The sequence below is a fragment of the Cetorhinus maximus genome, chromosome 34, assembly GCF_964194155.1.
Source record: "Cetorhinus maximus chromosome 34, sCetMax3.hap1.1, whole genome shotgun sequence".
Classification (NCBI taxonomy): domain Eukaryota; kingdom Metazoa; phylum Chordata; class Chondrichthyes; order Lamniformes; family Cetorhinidae; genus Cetorhinus; species Cetorhinus maximus.
In genome coordinates, this window is record NC_135912.1 from 5,991,089 (window position 1) to 6,010,387 (window position 19,299).

General features: G+C 52.2%; 1 protein-coding gene and 1 long non-coding RNA gene across 3 annotated transcripts in view; both read left to right on the forward strand.

Moving 5' to 3' along the window:
• Positions 1-19,299, forward strand: part of LOC144671836 (uncharacterized) — a 220,503-nt gene that overhangs the window by 186,902 nt on the left and 14,302 nt on the right. The gene's annotated exons all lie outside the window — the stretch shown is intronic.
• LOC144671698 (phosphatidylinositol 4,5-bisphosphate 3-kinase catalytic subunit alpha isoform) overlaps positions 1-19,299 on the forward strand; it is a 41,698-nt gene that overhangs the window by 21,145 nt on the left and 1,254 nt on the right. Inside the window, exons 7-15 of the mRNA XM_078533714.1 lie at positions 3,091-3,255; positions 5,895-5,998; positions 9,166-9,337; positions 9,976-10,082; positions 11,253-11,374; positions 12,492-12,570; positions 13,701-13,871; positions 16,851-16,968; positions 17,885-18,036. Coding sequence (XP_078389840.1) covers positions 3,091-3,255; positions 5,895-5,998; positions 9,166-9,337; positions 9,976-10,082; positions 11,253-11,374; positions 12,492-12,570; positions 13,701-13,871; positions 16,851-16,968; positions 17,885-18,036 — 1,190 coding nt within the window. The remainder of the gene's footprint in view (positions 1-3,090; positions 3,256-5,894; positions 5,999-9,165; positions 9,338-9,975; positions 10,083-11,252; positions 11,375-12,491; positions 12,571-13,700; positions 13,872-16,850; positions 16,969-17,884; positions 18,037-19,299) is intronic.

Sequence of the window (19,299 nt, forward strand, 5' to 3'; positions counted from 1 at the left end):
AACGATCAGAGGAACTCGGAGAGAGGAGGTGAAGTTCTCTCGGAATTACAGAGAATAAAGTGACATAAGCAATAACTCATTTTACATAAGAACTAGGAGCAGGAGTAGGCCATTCAGCCCCTCGAGCCTGCCTGGCCGTTCAATACGATCGTGGCTGATCTCATTTCGGCCTCAACTCCAATTTCCTGCCCTCTCCCCATAACCTTTCAACCCGTTACTAATTAAAAATCTGTCTATCTCCTCAAATTTATTCAGCGTCCCGGCATCGACTGCACTCTGAGGTAGTGAATTCCACAGATTCACGACCCTTTGAGAAAAGTAATTCCTCCTCATCTCTGATTTAAATCTACCACCCCTTAGTCTAAAACTATGGCCTCTCGTTCTAGAATGCCCCACAAGGGGAAACATCCGCTCCACGTCTACTTTGTCTGTCGCCTTTAGCATCTTATATACCTCAATTAGATCTCCTCTCATCCTTCTAAACTCTAGTGAGTAAAGGCCTAAACTGTTCAATCTCTCCTCATAAGACAAGCCCCGCATCTCTGGAATCAATCTAGTGAACCTCCTCTGAACCGCCTCCAGTGCAACTACATCCTTCCTCAAGTAAGGGGACCAAAACTGTGCACAGTACTCCAGGTGCGGTCTCACCAATACCTTGTACAGTTGCAACAACACTTCCCTATTTTTATACTCTATTCCTTTAGCAAAAAATGCCAAAATTCCATTTGCCTTCCTTATTACCTGCTGTACCTGCATACTAGCTTTCAGCGATTCATGCACGAGGACACCCAGATCCCTCTGCACTGAAGCATTCTGAAGTTTCTCTCCATTTAAATAATGAGTCGCCTTTTTATTCTTCCGACCAAAATGGATAACCTCACACATACCCATCTGCCCATTCACCTAACCTGTCCATATCCATTTGTACATTTCTTATTTCTTCACTGCAACTTAACTTTCCCACCTGTTTTGGTGTCATCTGCAAATTTAGCTATAGTACCTTCTATCCCTGAATCCAAGTCATTAATATAGATTGTAAATAGTCGGGGCCCAAGGACCGAACGCGGAAAAGAAAGGCATTGTGGTTCTGAGTTCTGCAGCCACCAGAAACCTTTTGACAAGAAACTGTCAGCCACCCTTGAATCTCTCTACTTGCACAAAGCTGTTGATTTGCCAAAGCTATTTTAAGCCTTACTCTTTACAATAAATGAACGAACGGCAGCTGGGGTGTGCATTCGTGCACTTTTAAACCTTTCCTAATCTGAATTTCACTGGAAATTCTTGTCTGGGCCGTGCAGGTGTGTGAAATTTGAGGGATAGGTAGCGTGGAAAGAGGCCATTCAGCCCATCGAGCCCGTGTCTCCTTTGAAAGAGTTATCCAGTTAGTCCCTGCTCTTTCTTTCCCCTGCCCCTTTTTGGGGAGCGAATGGTGCAGTGATAATGTCACTGGACTAGAGTTCAGTAACCCAGAGGCCCAGGCTAATGCTCTGGGGGCATGGGTTCAAATCCCACCACAGAAGGTGGTGGTGACTAACAGTTAACTGCCAAACAGCATGTCCCTTCCCCCTGTTCGCAATGGGCAGGGTACAGCCTGTACCCAACCAGCCCATGCTTGCAAACTAAACACAGCGTCCAACGTTAGATGTGATTCCCCGACTGGACAGCGTTTGCTAAATAATCGTCAAGTGTGCTGAAAATTATGCTAACAACCAATTTAAGATTCAGTCTGGCTCGGTGTGGTGCATTTGCGTGTTCTGGAAGCTACATATATTAATACAAAACCCTATTCTTTGCAGACAGAAAGGACATGTGCACACATTGCACCTGTTTCAGCTAAACAAAATAAGCGACAGCCATTTGCTGACCCATTCCTCAGGACAATGCCTCGACCAATCAGAGTCAAGGTGCCTAGTTTAAATTTCAAACAATGCTTGGCAGTTAACTGCCAGTCACCACCACTGAATGCATTCTCCATGGCAACGTCTCTACCAGTGTCCACTTGCCAACCAATCAACATTCTCTTCTCATATAGTATAAATTGTTGTTTTCCCCTTATATTGATATTCTTGGGACGTGTCCTGATGAGTGCAAAACAAAAAGCTCTTTATTTTTCAGCAATACTTCTCAGCTCTAAGTGAAACAACACCAGCTTCGCGTGACTGAAGTATTATTTTGGTAAACCTTCTCCGAACCCCCTCTTAGGAACAGGAGGAGGTCATTTGGCCCCTCGAACCTGTTCTGCGGCCATTCAGTGAGATCTGTGACCTAACGCCGTATACGTATAGCATAGAATGACACAGAAGGAGGCCATTCGGCCCCTTGTGACTGGGCTGAACCAGCTAAATAAACATCGACAGTTGCCTCAGATGGTTTGGATAAATATAAGGTTTTAATTTAAAAGATGGCATCAGAGTTGGGAGACATCTTTCGAAACATGCACCACCTACTGGCCAGAGCCTGAAACTACACTTAAATGTTTACATAGGGATTTCCAATCTAAATGTTTCCATAGGCTACATTTAACTTGTGACATTAAAAATGGGACCAAAAATTATGGCAACAGGAACTGTACGTTACTGCAAGATTTTTAACCATCTATAAGATTACAAACTGGCTTCTCATGTACAGGTGCTGTGCAGCCCTGACACTGTCCCGAAGGGAATTCATTTTGCCAACTAATAAGAAAAGCACCTTGAGCATAGTAAAATGTCCGGAGCTAAGGGCCCAGGCAGCTTAAGGCATGGCCGCCAGTGGCGGAGCGATGGGGAAATGAGCAAGAGGCCAGAATTGGAGGAGCGCGGAGATCTCGGAGGGTTGTGGGGCTGGAGGAGGTCACAGAGATGGGGAGAAGGGCTGGCGAGGCCATGGAAGGATTTGAAAACGTTGGATGAGAATTTTAAAATTGCTCGATGTTACTGGACTGGGAGCCAATGTAGGGCATGCGAGCACCAAGTAATGGGTGAAGGGGACTTGGCGTGCATTAGGGTGCGGGTAGCTACGGTGTAAGGCAGGGGGCTGAGTTGGAGTGCACTGCAGTTCCTTCTGTTAGTTTTCCTTCTTGGCTTCTCACCTCAGTTTCTCTCTCACCAGATGTATTGCCTGCTGAAGGACTGGCCGCTCATTAAACCGGAGCAGGCACTTGAGCTGCTGGACTGCAACTTCCCCGACCCGATGGTGCGAGAGTTTGCGGTGAAGTGTTTGGTTAAAGGGCTGACCGATGACCGCCTGTCTCAGTACCTCATCCAGCTGGTTCAAGTGAGTGGGATTCGCCCCCCCCCCGTTACCGTCTGTGGCATGCTTTCATCACCCCCCCTAACCCTCGTACAAGGAGACCACTCATCCCATTATGCCTGTGCTGTCTCTTTGAAAGAGCTATCCAATTAGTGCCACTCCCTACTGCCCTTGTTCCCCTTAGTCCCCATAGACTTCTTCCTTTCAAGTAGTTGGTCCAATTTTGTTTTGAAATTTACTGTTGAGTCTGCCTCCACCGTCCTTTCAGGCAGCGCGTTCCAGATCACAACAGCTCGCTGCGTAAAATAAATTCTCCCATCTCCCCATTCTGGTTCTTTCGCTGATTCCCTTCGACCTGCGTCGGTTACCGACCCTCCTGCCCATGGAAACCGTTTCTCCGCACTCCATTCTGTCAACCTTCGTAACTTTGAACGCCTGGATGAATTCTCCCCTCAACCTGCCCGGCTCCAGGGAGAACAATCCCAGCTTCTCCCGTCTCTTCATGTTAACTGAGGTCCCCCGCTCGTTCCTGGTCCCGTTTCTGGTAAATCTCCTCCGCACCCTCCCCCAAGGCCCTGACACCCTTCCTAAAGTGCGATGCCCGGAATCGGGCGCAATACCGCCCCCTAATGCCTGCACCAAGATCTAATTGATGTTTTCGTGGGGGGAGTGCAAGCACTTTGTTTCCTTTTTTAAAGGGGGGTCAAACACAGGACTATACGTAGTTTAAAAATTGGGGTGTCCTGTGTAGGATATCCTGCCTCAACAGCCTGTTGTATAAGTGCCTCTATTAATCCTGCTTGGAATTCAGGAAGCTAAGGACCAGATGGGATGTCCTGACTAGGAATGGACCCCTACTTGGTTGGAGGGAGGGAGGGAGAGTCCAGGTGGGAAATTGAGGAGTGGGCGAGGAATTAGTGAGACCTTGGTTGTGAAATGAGGGAAGAATTGGGGATGCTGTGGGTGAGAATGTTGGGTGGGTTGGCGAAGGGAATTGGGAAGATTCCTGGTGGGAAATGAGGGGTTGGGATCCGGAGACAGAGTGCAGGCAGGGCTGGAAGGGGGCTTCAGCTGAGAATCGGTGAGCCTCCAGGCGAGATTGGAGGGTCCTGGTGAGAACGGCAGATGTAGGCGTCACTGGCAAGGCAAGACCAGCAGTTTTGCCCATCCTTCACTGGCCCCTTGAACTGGGCGGGCTCGCTCTGGCATTTCAGAGGGGGGCAGTTAAGAGTCGACCACATTTGCTGCGGGTCTGGAGTCACGTGTAGGCCAGACCGGGTAAGGACGGCAGGTTTCCTGCCCTAAAGGGGGCATTACCAAATGGGTTTTCTGAACAACCAACGATTGTTTACTGAGATTAGCTTTATGTTCCAGCTGCCGTGGGAGGGATTTGAACTCGCGTCCCCCCAGAGAATTAGCCTGGGCCTCTGGACCGCTAGCCCGGTGACATTACCACTACACCCCCGTCTCCCCATTAGCTCACTCCTACCATGAGGTCTGCTGTCATGGTATTTGTCACGTCTGTCTTGCGCCACCCTCACGCCTCTGCTGTAGCGTGGCTCACCCGTCATCCAAGTACGCCTCCTTTCTGGCTGCCCTCCGCTTTGCCTAATGTCCCCTAGTTCCAGTTTCCCCCATAAAGGGAAACGTCCCCTGGGTATCTACCCTGTCAAGTCCCCTCAGGATCTTATACTGTTTCGATGGGATCACCTCTTACTCTTCTAAACTCCAATGGGTGTAGGCCCACCTTTCCTCATAAGACAAACCCTTCATTTTAGAAATGAATCCTTCTCTGAACTGCTGCTAAAACAATTATATCTGTTTTTTTTTTAAGATAAGGAGGCCAAAACTGTACACAGTATTCCAGATGTGGCCTCCCTAAGGTCCTGTACAGCTGCAGTTAAACTCCCCTGCTTTTATATCCCATTCCCCTCGCAATAAACGCCAACATTCTATTTCTGTAGCTCCATTTCAGCCAAATGGCTGAAAGGCGGACGATTTCTTTTCTGCCTGTCGCTTTCTGCAATTTCAAGCACCTCCTCCTCGTTTCTGTCTTACGGCCTGTGTTTGGAATTTTTAGCAGGCGTCTTGGCATCTACATTTCAAAGGCCCCTGTCCCATGCCGCAGACCTTTACCCTGTGGGGTCCAGGTGTCCGAAGCAAACAGGAAACTCTTTCGAGTTACCAACAGTCACAGATTGCAACTTCTTTCGAGTACAGTCACAGTTCTTGGTTTTCCAGGAGTGGGACATGAACCCACAACCCTCTGATTCAAAGGCGAGGGTGCTATGGACTGAGCCACAGCTGACACCTCGCAAACAGGAAAGTGGACGGAATGTAACTTCCTGTGATTGAGCTGTGGTTGTGGGGCTGTTTTTGATCTGTGATCAGTTGTTGGGGTGGGAGGTTGAATTGAGCTGTGACTGTGAGGCTGTTTTTGATCTGTGATCAGTTTTGGGGTGGTGGGTGGGAGGTGGAATTGAGCTGTGATTGTGAGGCTGTTTTTGATCTGTGATCAGTTTTGGGGTGGGGGGAGTGGAATTGAACTGTGATTGTGAGGCTGTTTTTGATCAGTTGTTGGGGTGGGAGGTTGAATTGAGCTGTGGTTGTGACGCTCTCTGCTCTGCCTGATTCACAGTTTGCCCCCTTTGGTCCCTCTGCAGGTCCTGAAGTACGAGCAGTATCTCGATAACCCACTGGGAAGGTTCCTGCTGAAGAAAGCCCTAACCAATCAGAGGATAGGGCACTTCTTTTTCTGGCATCTGAAGTGAGTATGTAACCCTGGGCTGTGCCGCGTTACCGTGGGATCTACTCGCTCTCTGGAGCCGGTTCCACTGCCGAGCCTCCCCCTCTGACGGGAATGGAACCAATCAGAATTACTAACTCATAGTTGCTCGGGAGGTCAGAACTTGAATGTTCCTGAAGAGAGAGAGAGAGAGAGAGAGACACCTTCTTATCTTGCACTCATCAGGACAAATGCTAGAATACCAAATTTCACAGGGAGGCAACCATTTATACTGCCTGAGAAAAGGCCTTTTCTTTTGTCGATGTGCCAGCCAATCAGCGCGAGCGTGACTTTTTATGTTTTCAGTAACACCTCAATAATAATCAACTTACTCTTTTCAACCTCCCTCCCTTCTATCACCCCCATCGCTCCCCGGGGATACCTCTGACCCGTACGGAGCAGAATATCCCAAATTCAGTGTTGCTGGAAGTGAGCTCTGTTTGGGAGATTTTATTGTGATGGTTTCTACTGTCGAATAGTATCGCCAGCGATGGGCCAGACTGACGTAAAGAATGGCCACTTAGGCAAGGGTATCCCCTCCCCCCAACTGCTCAATACCCTATGAGGGTGATAGTGTAAGTTTATAATGGGTTAGCAACCGAGTGTTGGGTCCAAATGGAACCCGAGGGGGCTGACGTGGGAGCTGCCACCCTGGTGTTAAAGGACCAACTGAGTCACTAATGCTCCTCCTCCGAGGCAACCTGCCCATCCTTAACCTTGTTGACCCTCCATGATCTCTCAAACCCCCCCCTCACCCTCCCTCCCCACCTGCTGGTGGCTTCAAGGTGTCAGCTGTGGCTCAGTGAGTAGCACACTCTCTCTCTCTCTCTCTCTCTCTCTCGCCCAAGACGGGTGGGTGTGGATAGTTCGAGTCTCCACATCATGTAGGACAGCACTGAGGGAGCACTGGGCTGTCGGGAGATGCCTTCTGTTAAACCGAGGCCCCCTCTGTTCTCTCAAGGCAGATGTAAAAGACCCCGCGGCCGCTATTTCGAAGTAGAGCAGAGGGGATGGGGGGAAGGGGGTGGAGGGTGGGGGGTGTGGGGAGGTGACGTTCTCCCCGATGTCTGTCCTGGTGGGGGGCCAACATTTATCCCCTCGGTCCACGTTGCATCACAACAGATGATCCGGTTGTTATCACATTGCTGCTTGTGGGATCTTGCTGTGCAGGAAATTGGCTGCTGTGTTTCCTTGCGACCTGCATTTCTAAAAAGTACTCCATTGGATGTAAAGCACTTTGGCGGGTGGGGTGGGGAGCGCCCCAGAGGCTGTTTGCAAGGCGCTTTGCAAATGCAAGTCTCTTATTTCCTAGTGAAGTGCGGCCCATTGTCTAAACGATAGCGAGAAGGGGGTCACTGCCCCCCCCAAGTGCCGGCCTCATCGGCATCACTCACAAAAATCGTTCCTACATAAACGTGGGACAGACCTTACCAGGAAAAGACCACCCGGCCTGTTGATCCTGCCCCCGGATATCGTCAGCGTTGACATTGTGCCTGCGGCGGAGTGCGTGCTTTCAGTTGGCGATTTAAGCACAGCCTCCTCCAATCGGGGAAGGGTTAGGGAACCATCGTGAGAGTAAATCAACCGGCTCACTCTGCGGGGGGACAGGATGGGGAAACTGGGAGAGCCTGTGACGTTTCCTATGCCCCCACCTGGAAGAGAGATTGATGCTCTCGTTGATGAGGGTGGGTAGGGAGTAGGGGGGTGGGGTTTAAGCAGGGCGTTTCCTTGCCCACCTTTGACCTGAAACAATGAGACCTCATGGGGCCCGAAGTCGATATTGAGGATTCGAAGGACCACTCTCAGCCGACAGCAAACTACACTGACCCACCTCTGCTGCCCCGGCCTTGGTGACGGGGCTGGATGACTGTAATCTCTGCGCTCCCCAGCTCCCACCTTGCGTTTGTTTTTTCTTCTTTCCTTCCCCTTTGTGGTTTTTCCCCCAATGTCCACTTCCTCACAGTAGCGCACCCGTTCTAGGCACACCTCTCGTTTCTTCATTTCTTGCCCCACACCATTCCCAAACTCCTTCCATCGTTCAGACCTCTCCTGTCTTGGAAACGGATCTGTTTTAAGGTACATGGGCTCATTCTTCCTGAGCAAACAATTATTGGAATCAGCAGACATCACGCAGGCTGGGACTCCTTAACCAGATATTCCCCCAGCCGCCTCCTCCTCCCCACAGCTGTGTAACCTCCCGGGGAAAGACGGGAAAAACTGATGCCCAGACGAGCTGTCGTAGAACCTCCGGAGAGACTTCACGCTTATCAAAATAATGCCACGTGAGGAGATGTTAGGGACAAGTGACCAAAAAAAGCTTGGTCAGAGAGGTAGGTTTATAAGAGTGGGGGTGGCGGGGAAGGGGGTGTATATAGAGAGAGAGAGAGAGAGAGAGGCGGGTTGGAGATGTTTAGGGAGGGAATCCCGGAGCTTTGGGCCCAGGCAGCTGAAGGCACGGCCGCCAGCGGTGAAGCGATTTAAAATTGGTGGGGTGGGTGGGGGGAAATGCAGAAGTGGCTAAAGTGAGAGGTACACAGGGACCTCAGATCCGTTAAAAAAAAAAGGAAGAAAGGGATCTCTTATTTATACCGTGCCTCTCACAACCTCCGGGCATCACCGAAACTATTCCAGTCTGTGGAGTACCTTTTGAACTGCAGTTGACTGTTGTAATGAAGGAAACCCGGCAGGCAGCTTGTGCACAGTAAGATCCCACAGACTGCAATGAGATAATGACTGGCCGATCTCTTTATATACATATATATATATATATATTTTTTTTTATTTGATGTTGGTTGAGGGATAAATATTGGCCCCCAGTGTATGGCGGGGGGTGCCCCCTGCTCTTCGTCCAATAGTGGCTGTGGGATCATGTGCGCCCACCCCAAAGGGCACCCTCTGTTTAATTCCTCATTCAAAAGGTGGCACCTGCGGCACTGCGGCACCCTCAGTGCTGGCACTGCCTGGATTGTGGTCTCCAAATCTGTGGGAACAACGACGGAGGCGGGGTGGTGGTGGTTGAGGCCGGTCATCTCGAATGAGGTGGGGGTGGGGGGGGTGCGCTGTGATAGCTCCCAGCGCGGCCTGGTATTTATTGAGCGTTGGGCACGGTTGCTATTGACCCAAAGTGATTCTCCTTGTCGTACCCTCAGGTCCGAAATGCACAACAAGACGGTGAGCCAGAGGTTCGGCCTGCTGCTGGAGTCCTTCTGCCGAGCCTGTGGCATGTACCTGAAGCACCTGATTCGGCAGGTGGAGGCCATGGAGAAGCTCATCAACCTGACCGACATCCTGAAACAGGAGAAGAAGGATGAGACCCAGAAGGTAGCGAAGGTCACGCTAACCGCTATAGAACAGTCGTCCGTGCCCGGCCGGGTTTACTGTGTCCGATTCTGGGCACCGCACCTTGTTGGGGGGTTGTGGAGGGGGGGATCGTCGAGGCCTTGGAGAGAGGGTGCGGAGGAGATCCACTAGAACGGGACCTGGGATGAGGGACTTCAGTTAAAGTGGAGAGACTGGGGAACCTGGGATCGTTCTCCTTTAAGAGCAGAGAAGGTTAAGAGGGGGTTTCAATTGAGGCGTTCAAAATCGTGAAGGGTTTGGTTGGAGTTGAGTAAGGAGAAACTGTTTGCAGTGGCCGGGAGGTCGATAACCAGAGGGACACAGATTTGTGGTGGTTGACTAGGCTCAGCTTTTGATAAGCACCAAGGGATTTGGATTTGGAATTGGAATGAGCTGTCTGATAGGACGGTGGGTATGTTAGTGGCTTTCCAAAGGGAATTGGGTAAATACTTCAATTTGCAGGGCTGTGGGGACAGAGCGGGGGAAGTGGGACTAATTGAGTAGCTCCTCCATAGGCGTATGGGACAAATAGCCGCCTCCTTTGCTGTATGGTTCTGCGATACGAGAGTGTGACGTGTGTTAAGCTGTGTCGGTGAAATCTCTCACCTCTCCTTCCTTAGATGCAGATGAAGTTCTTGGTGGAACAGATGAGTCGACCAGACTACATGGAGGCACTGCAGGGATTCATCTGTCCACTTAACCCTGTACACCAGCTGGGCAACCTGAGGTAACCATAGGGATATTGCCCTTGTGTCTGCTGTCGCGCCCGCTGCCTCAGCCCATGTGCCTGCTCCTGCTCATTATTGCCCTCAGGTGGGTGTGGCACAAATCAGCAAGGGTCCCCACTCGAGATGGCTGAGACTAGCTGGAGCACGAGAGTAAATGTGAGAGTCTGTTTGTCTGTCTGTCTGTCTGTGAGTCTGTAGCCGGCTGACTTCCACAAGGCACCCAGTATTTTTTCTCAGTTGGACACACGCTGGGTGGGGTACCAAGTTTGGGGGAGGGGTGGGGGGTGGGTGAAGAGGTCCCAAAACACCAGCTCCTGAGGGATAAAGTGGACCCAAGAAGGGACTGACCTTTTATGACCTCCCGCCACCAGTCAGGAACTCTCAAACACCAGCGTGCAGGAGCTTATAAACCGACCTGGGTAAAAGGTAAGAATATGTTTTTTGATTTAGCACTCCCAGGCTGAGCACCACCCAATGGGGAGTTTGCATTGGGAGTTCGATATTGTGGCCAACGCGACTTCCCCACGTCCAGCCACTGTAAGGTACAGAGAGTCGCACAGCCCAATAGCAGTGCATCCTGGCCACTTTGCCCATTGGGTGACTCAGATGGTAAGATAATCACAAAACTGGTGGGGGAGAGGGTAGGTGGGGGAGTGCTTTGAACAGGAAGCATTCTTCCCTTTTACTCTCTCGATAGCCTTCTCTTTAAATCAGCTGCGATTACGTTTCATCGACTGTAAAGTGCTTTGGGACAGCATGTGGTTGTGAAAGGGACTATATTAAATGTGAGCCTGATTTGTTTGTTTGTGGGAGGGAGGGTGTGGCAGGCCTACACCTTTAAATGGTGGAGCAGCCTGACCCCATACCCCCCACATTCTAAATGTATTGTAAACTCTCCATCTGCTTGTCCCATATGCGCACAGTGTTAATGTGTTAAAAATAAAATTTAAGGTTCAGAATAAACCGGTAGAGGATATTGCATTGATTAAGTGTCTTGCGCACATATAAAGAGAGAGACTGCTGGGTCATTGGGTAGGAAGCAAGCATTTGTAATGCTGTTAATAAACTAACTATCAAGAAAAGGATTTGTCTAGGTTCACACTTCACCACCTGTCTGGTGATCCGTTTAACACATGGGCTGTAAATTGTTTCCCTCTTTATTCCTGTAGACTGGAAGAATGCAGGATCATGTCCTCAGCTAAACGGCCCCTTTGGCTGAACTGGGAAAACCCAGACATCATGTCGGAGCTGCTCTTCACCAACAACGAGATCATCTTCAAGAACGGAGATGGTAAGCCTCGCACGCCCACATGTCCGTCCCTCCCTCCCTCCCTCCCTCCCTCTCCTCCCGTTTAATCATTGGCGACCTCCCAACTTTAAACCCGCCACTCTCGCCTCCTGAGCTGGAAGGTCATGGGTTTGAACCCCCACAGCCCACAGTGACTTGAGCCCATAATCCAGGCCGACGTTCCTAGCGCGGTACTGAGGGAGCGCTGCACTATCGGAGTTACCATCTTGGGATGAGACGCTGAACAGAGGGGCTCTGTCTGCCCCCTCAGTTGGATGTAAAAGATATCACGGCGGCTGTTTCAAAGAAGAGCAAAGGATTTCTTCCCAGCAAAGTTTCCCGTATTTAGCCCTCGACCAAATCACTTTAATAAGATGGACAGATTATCTGGTCGTTATCATGTTGCTGTTTGTGGGAGCTTGCTGTGCGCAAATTGGCTGCCGCTTTTCCTACATTACAACAGTGACTGCACTGCAAAAAAAAAAAGCACTCTGTCGGCTATAAAGCGCTTTTGAACATCTTGAGAGGCTGGGAAAGGCTCTAGACAAATGCAGGCTATAAATTCAAAGGGGCAGAATCTGTATATACGAGCGACTGTCCCACCTGTCACAATGGCGATCGGGGCGAAGACTGGGGATGAGGGTCAGCGAGGGGTGGGTCGTGGGGGGGGTTGGAGGTCAGGGCTGCGGCAGGCAGTACATTCCCGTTTTGCCTTCAGGCTTGAAATCCCACCCCCCCCCCACCCCCGCAAGTCTCCGGTCCAGGTTTTCCTCCCGACTGACTGATCTCTTTTACTCTGTGGGTGGTTGTGCCCTGATTGACTCCCGCCCGTTCTAGCTCAGACACCCTGGCTCCCCTCTTCCTCCCCCGACATCACGGCCTGTTTTCCCTGCAGAATCGGGTGCTTCCCGGTGCCCGGTTGATCCGGGATCCTCCGAGTTTACCCCACTCCGATCAACGCTGTCCCTGCAAGATGAGTACCTGCTGCTCCCGAAACCATCGTTCGGGGGTAGACGGGACAGGGTATTGCGAGCGGGAGTGAGTCTCCGAGGAAGAGGATTGTTCTCTCAAGTAATTAGGAGGATCCTGTCTTGTAACCAGCTGGCGCTCTCTGTTACAGACCTGCGACAGGACATGCTGACACTACAGATCATCCGAATCATGGAAAATATTTGGCAGAACCAGGGCCTGGACCTCAGGTATGTACAAGCGTGTAGAGCGTCCGTGTGCACGCCAGTGTGCGGGCCCACCATTGCATACGCGACCAGCCCCGACACGTGTCTATTTGCCCCGCAGGGTTTCTGAATCCTGCCATGAGGCTCGAATGGGGTGGGGTGGGGGGGAGGGGGTGCGGTGTTCAGGATAACCCGTGCTGTGTGGGGAAACGCTCTCTCGCTGTGGGTTTTTCCCCCCCAGGCCGGGTCGGCCATGGATTGGCCAAGAGGGCAGGCGCGTCGTCCGGTGGAGGATGACGGGTGGGTTCTCGAAGCTGGAGGGCCAACCCGAGGCCTTCCCAATCGAGGGGGGGTGCTGTGGCGGGGAAGGGAGGGAGAGGGAGATTCAAAACGGAGGCACCCTCCCTCCAGCTTTTTAAGATTTTCGCCCAAAACAAACGGCTTTTTGTGTGTGGCCTGGCCGACAATGGGGGTGGGTCGGTCAGCCCTCTGCGGGGTGACCTGCGGCTGCTTTGGCCCCCAGGCGGGCAGGGAGGGCCCCCTAAGCCTGCGTGGAGCACTGGCCCTCTGGTCTGGTGCCTTGAGGCCACGTCCAGGCAGTCGAACTGCAACCCCCCCCCCCCCCCTCTCCCCCGTCCCCTGCCTGACCGTGGGGATCTGGAGACCCGGTTGGAAAAATCCCAGTCGGCTTTTTAAGTAGCCCTTTAATTAGTTGGATTGGCTACCCTCTGTTTGTGGGAGGGGGTAGCCCTGTCTGTCCCCCTTACCCCAAATCCCACCTTTGTGAAAATGGCTGGGGAGGGGGAAGAGTGGGATGGAATGGGGTAATTGGCACAGAGGCTGGCAGGGCCTAAAACTCAGGCCTTGATAACTGTTCCACTCAAAACTACCCCACTTCCCATCGAGGTTCATGCATTTTAGTACTATCACTGACGAATAGATCCCCAAACCAGATGGTCGAGTATAAAACTGGACACAAACGCTTATTTTTTTCTTGATAGTTGGTTTATTTACAGGACGCAGCGTCCCATAAGCCTGCCTCCTCTCGGCAGCCCCTGTGCCCCGGCAGCCTCTCTTTGTACTTTCAAGTGAGCGAGTGATCGAGCCGCTGGTTTGACCAGAGCCGGTTCTGACGCTGTGTTTGTTGCCGCCAGGATGTTGCCCTATGGGTGCCTGTCGATCGGAGACTGCGTGGGGCTGATCGAGGCCGTGAGGAGCTCCCACACGATCATGCAGATCCAGTGCAAAGGTGGCCTGAAGGGGGCTCTTCAGTTCAACAGCCATACGCTGCACCAGTGGCTGAAGGACAAGAACAAAGGGGAAGCGTAAGTCCCGTTCTCAACCCCCCCCCCCGCAACCCTGCCCGCCTGAACAAGTACTGCAGTGGCCGAGCTAGTGGTGGATCGGGAGGTGAGGTGCGGTACTGGGGGAATTGGGTGGGGGTGGTGAATGGTTCAGTTAATGGTACGAGTGTAGTGTATTGATCGAGACTGGGCCCTGTTTTCGGGACTGTTCAGGGTGACCCCATTCGGACCAGCTGTGAGCCTGCTTCATTTCCCAGTCATTGCCTGGGGCAGCAGTGGGGGGTCTTTTCGAAGTTTCACCACCCCCCCCCTCTCTCTCTCTCTCCCCCCCCGCCCCTTCTATGCCCCTTTCCTGAGCACTATCCCTATGGGAAAGTACAGATCCGTGAGCAGTTTTGGGATCAGTTTTGAATGTGACGCTCCCCGTGGCTGAATAGTCTGATCCTGACGAGTGGCAACTCGGGCAAAGTAGGAAGGGGTGGGCTCTGTACAGCGGACTGACAAAATCCAGCTCGTGGGGCGGACGCCTGAATCCTGAACCTGAACCCTGAAGCTTAAAGTGCCAGTAGCATTGGCAGATAGGTGGCGCAAACAGTTTAATGTAGACGGGCGCAAAGAGGAAAAGAACAGGGGGTAGATTTTTTTTAAAAAATATGATTCGTTCTCGGGTAAGGTCACATCTGGCAAGGCCAATGTTTGTTATCCTTGAGAAGGCGATGGTAGGGGAGCCACCGTGAAATTCTGCCCTCGTGACTAAGGAGCTGTTGTGATCTGGACTGCGCTGTCTGAAAGGGCGGTGGGAGGTGAAAGTAGCTTGTCAAAGGAAAAATCCTTGAAGGAAGGAAGATTCTTGAAGGGGACGTTCGGGGCTTTGGGGGAACAAGAGCGGGGCAAATTGTGTAGCTGTTTCAAAGAGCTGGCATAGATATGATGGGCCAAATGGCTTCCTTTTTTGCCGTGATCCCGGAGGGTTCTGAAAGCACCTGCGAGATTAAATGGAAAAGATTTTTTCCCTCACTGGCTGGCAAAATATTAATGGGGAATGGATTCCAAATTCAGAGGGTCAGTACTGAGGGAGTGCCGCACTGTCGGAGGGTCAGTACTGAGGGAGTGCTGCACTGTCGGAGGGTCAGTACTGAGGGAGTGCCACACTGTCGGAGGGTCAGTACTGAGGGAGTGCCGCACTGTCGGAGGGTCAGTACTGAGGGAGTGCCGCACTGTCGGAGGGTCAGCACTGAGGGAGTGTTGCACTGTCGGAGGGTCAGTACTGAGGGAGTGCTGCACTGTCGGCGGGTCAGTACTGAGGGAGTGCTGCACTGTCGGCGGGTCAGTACTGAGGGAGTGCTGCACTGTCGGCGGGTCAGTACTGAGGGAGTGCTGCACTGTCGGCGGGTCAGTACTGAGGGAGTGCTGCACTGTCGGCGGATCAGTACTGAGGGAGTGCTGCACCGTCGGCGGGTCAGTACTGAAGGAGTGCTGCACTGTCGGAGGCTCAGTACTGAGGGAGTGCCACACTGTCGGAGGGTCAGTACTGAGGGAGTGCCGCACTGTCGGAGGGTCAGTACTGAGGGAGTGCTGCAGTGTCGGCGGGTCAGTACTGAGGGAGTGCTGCACTGTCGGCGGGTCAGTACTGAGGGAGTGCTGCAGTGTCGGCGGGTCAGTACTGAGGGAGTGCTGCACTGTCGGCGGGTCAGTACTGAGGGAGTGCTGCACTGTCGGCGGGTCAGTACTGAGGGAGTGCTGCACTGTCGGCGGGTCAGTACTGAGGGAGTGCTGCACTGTCGGCGGATCAGTACTGAGGGAGTGCTGCACTGTCGGAGGCTCAGTACTGAGGGAGTGCCGCACTGTCGGAGGGTCAGTACTGAGGGAGTGCTGCACTGTCGGAGGGTCAGTACTGAGGGAGTGCTGCACTGTCGGGGGTGGAGAAGGAATTTTTCATTCTTAACGGTTGTTTGGAGATGGAATGTATTAGCTCGCTGGCTATTGAAGCTAATTTAAGCCGCAGGATTTGAGGAGGAGCTAAACGTACAGCAAAGACTAGCGAGCCGAGGCCTAAGATGAACGCAGATCTGGTGACGGCACAGACGTGGCCGCTTTCGGCCGGCTGGGCTTTCTTTATGATTTGTCGCCTGAATCGTGGGCGCGCCACGGGTGGGAGAGGGACGCAGAACTTGCATTCGTGTGGCACCTGGCCCAGGATGTGTTTCTGCAGGCCGTCGCGAGCCCCTTTTGGAGGTGCCTGTGATGTTGCGTGGTAATGTGGCAGCCAGCCGGCTCGTGCACAGCAAGCTCCCGCCAACGGCAGCGAAAAGCCACGCCGAGGGTTATCGTGTCGGGCGGCTCGATCGGGCGGACGCGGCGAAGGCTGTGCGTCCGCCTGCGGAGGGTCTGGAACGGAGAGGCCAGCAAACGCAAGAGAGTCGCTAATAATTCCAAACGGGGAATTCAGGAGAAATGTCGTTACCCGGAGAGCGGCGAGAATGTGGAAATTACTGCAGTAACTGAGGTGAACATTTAAGGGGGAAGCTGGATAAACACGTGAGGGAGAAAGGATATGGTGATGGGATGGGAGGGAGGCCTGTGTGGAGCATAAACAACAGCACAGAATAGATGGGCTGAACTTTTTAGAAAGAACTTTTCCATCACAAAATGTGGGCTTCGCTGGCTGGGCCCAGCATTTGTTCCATATCCCTTAATTGCCCCTTGAGAAGATGGGGGCTGAGCTGCCTCCTTGAACCGCTGCAGTCCCTGTGGTGTAGGTACACTCACAGTCCCTGTGGTGTAGGTACACCCACAGTCCCTGTGGTGTAGGTACACCCACAGTCCATGTGTTGTAGGTACACCCACGGTGCTGTTAGGGAGGGAGTTCCAGGATTTTGTCCCGGCGACAGTGAAGGAACGGCCGATTATATTTCCAAGTCAGGACGTTGTGTGACTGGTTTCTGTGCTGTAAGTTGCCGTATTTTATGCTGGGTGTACAATTGTCTCGTTGGTTGCTAGGTACGATGCAGCGATCGATCTGTTCACCCACTCCTGTGCTGGATACTGCGTGGCCACCTTCATCCTGGGGATTGGAGACCGGCACAACAGCAACATCATGGTGAAGGATGATGGTCAGGTGAGTGGGCTAAGGTGGGGGCGGATCGAGTGACGCTCTCAACCAATTGTTGGCGAACTTTGATGTGGGAGATGGGGGTCAGGAAATGAAGAAGCGGGGTAGATCAGAGTTTGAGCCTGGAGCCCTCCAACTCCTCCTCGCCTCGCTGTCGGGCAGCGTGAGGGTCTGTCTTGTCTTTCTCATCTGCCCTTGTTCCCAGGGTTGGCCGTACAATGAACAATCTCCACTGATTGCTGTTCTCCGTTGCCCTCACTTGCCTGCCCCACAGAGAGGGCCCGTCCTCGTTCTGATATTATCCATCCATGCCATCTTGGGTCTTCCGTCTGCGCCTTTTCCGGGTGTTTGGCCTTGCATATTACCTCCTTTCCCACCCCCCATCCCCGCAAACACTCCCCTCCGCGCAACACATGTCCAAAATATGTCGGCTTCCCTGATTATAAAAACAAGTTCCCCCTCAACACCAGCTTTCTCAAGCACTCGCTCGTTTGGTCGCCCGTGATATCTACCCGAGTCCCTTCATTTCGAATGCCCTTGCTTGAGCCTCGTCACTCTTCTTGACGGTCGCAGCTTTCATGTGGTCGTCACCGACCACGTTAAGTGCTTTAGGGGAGGCAAATTTTCATTGCAATCGAGATGCTGTGGCTACTCTATTTAGTGAGTTCGCAACACCCTCGCCCTTGTCGTGTCCAGCCCAAATCTCTTGGGCGGACTCGGCACCTTCTGTGATGAGTGACCCAAGATGGCGGAAGATATCAGCCCGTTCTCGCTGAACTCCTGTTAATCAGAATCTTTCTGCCCATCCCCATCATGTTTTTTGCCATACCGACATTGGGCGGGGTTCGGGTGGGTGGAATATTCCTGCTCATGCTAACGTATGTGTGTGTGTGTGTGTGTGTGTTCTCTCGCCTTCTTCCAGCTGTTTCACATCGATTTTGGCCACTTTCTTGACCACAAGAAGAAGAAGTTTGGCTACAAGCGAGAGCGAGTCCCGTTTGTACTGACCCAGGATTTCCTGATTGTCATTAGTAAAGGTGCCCAGGAATGCACCAAAACCAAGGAGTTTGAGCTGTAAGTGTGGCACCCATACAGTCAGATTCTCATTGTGGTTCTCCGATCCCTCCCGAGGCCTCAGCCCTCCCTATCTCTCTAACCCCTTGCAGCCCCATCACCCTCTGAGATCTCTGCACTCCTCTACTTCTGGCCTCTTGCTCATCCTCGATTTTTAATCGCTCCACCCGTGCCTTCTCAAGTAGTCGAGGCCCAAAACCCTGGAATTCCTTCCTTAAACCTCTCCTGCCTCGCGCTCTTATGGGGAGGCAGTGGCACTGTCACTGGACTAGTATCCCAGACGCCCAGAGTAACCCTCCGTGGACCCCAGGTTCGAATCCCACCACGGCAGACGGCGATGTTTGAACTCAATAAAAACCTGGAATTAAAAGTCTGATGGTGACCGTGAAGCCGTTGCCGATTGTTGTTAAAAAGAAAAACCCGTCTGGCTCACTTAGACCATAAGACATAGGAGCAGAAATTAGGCCATTCGGCCCATCGAGTCTGCTCCGCCATTCGATCATGGCTGATAAGTTTCTCAACCCCATTCTCCTGCCTTCTCCCCGTAACCTTTGATCCCCCTTACCCATCAAGAACCTATCTATCTCGGTCTTAAATACACTCAATGACCCGGCCTCCACAGCCTTCTGTGTCACGTAATGTCCCTTAGGGGAGGAAACCTGCCGTCCTTACCCTTCTGGCCTACATCTGACTCCAAACCCACAGCAATGTGGTCAGCTCTGAAATGCCCTCTGAACGAGGGCAATTGGTGATGGGGCAGTAAATGCTGGCCCTAGCATGAGTGAATAATAGAAAAAAAAAAACCTTTTTCTCCCAAGCTTTTAGCCATCGGCCCTAATACCTCCAAACTTGGCTTGCTGTCAAATTTTGTTCCTTTTTTATTCTTTCTTTCATGGCCCGTGGGTGTCCCGGGGCCCGTGGGTGTCCCGGGGCCCGTGGGTGTCCCGGGGCCCGTGGGTGTCCCGGGGCCCGTGGGTGTCCCGGGGCCCGTGGGTGTCTCGGGGCCAGTGTCTGTTGCCTGTCCGTCCGTAATCGCCTTTGGACTGAGCAGCAGCGGGGGGACAGTTAAAAGAGTCAACCACATTTGCTGTGGGTCCGGAGTCACGTGTAGGCCAGACCGGGTAAGGACGGCAGATTTCCTTCCAAAAACATGAGTGAACCAGATGGGTTTTTATTAACGATCGATCGTTTCACGGTCGCCATGACCGAGATTAGCTTTCAATTCCAGACTTTATTAATTGGGTTTAAATTCCACCAGCCGCT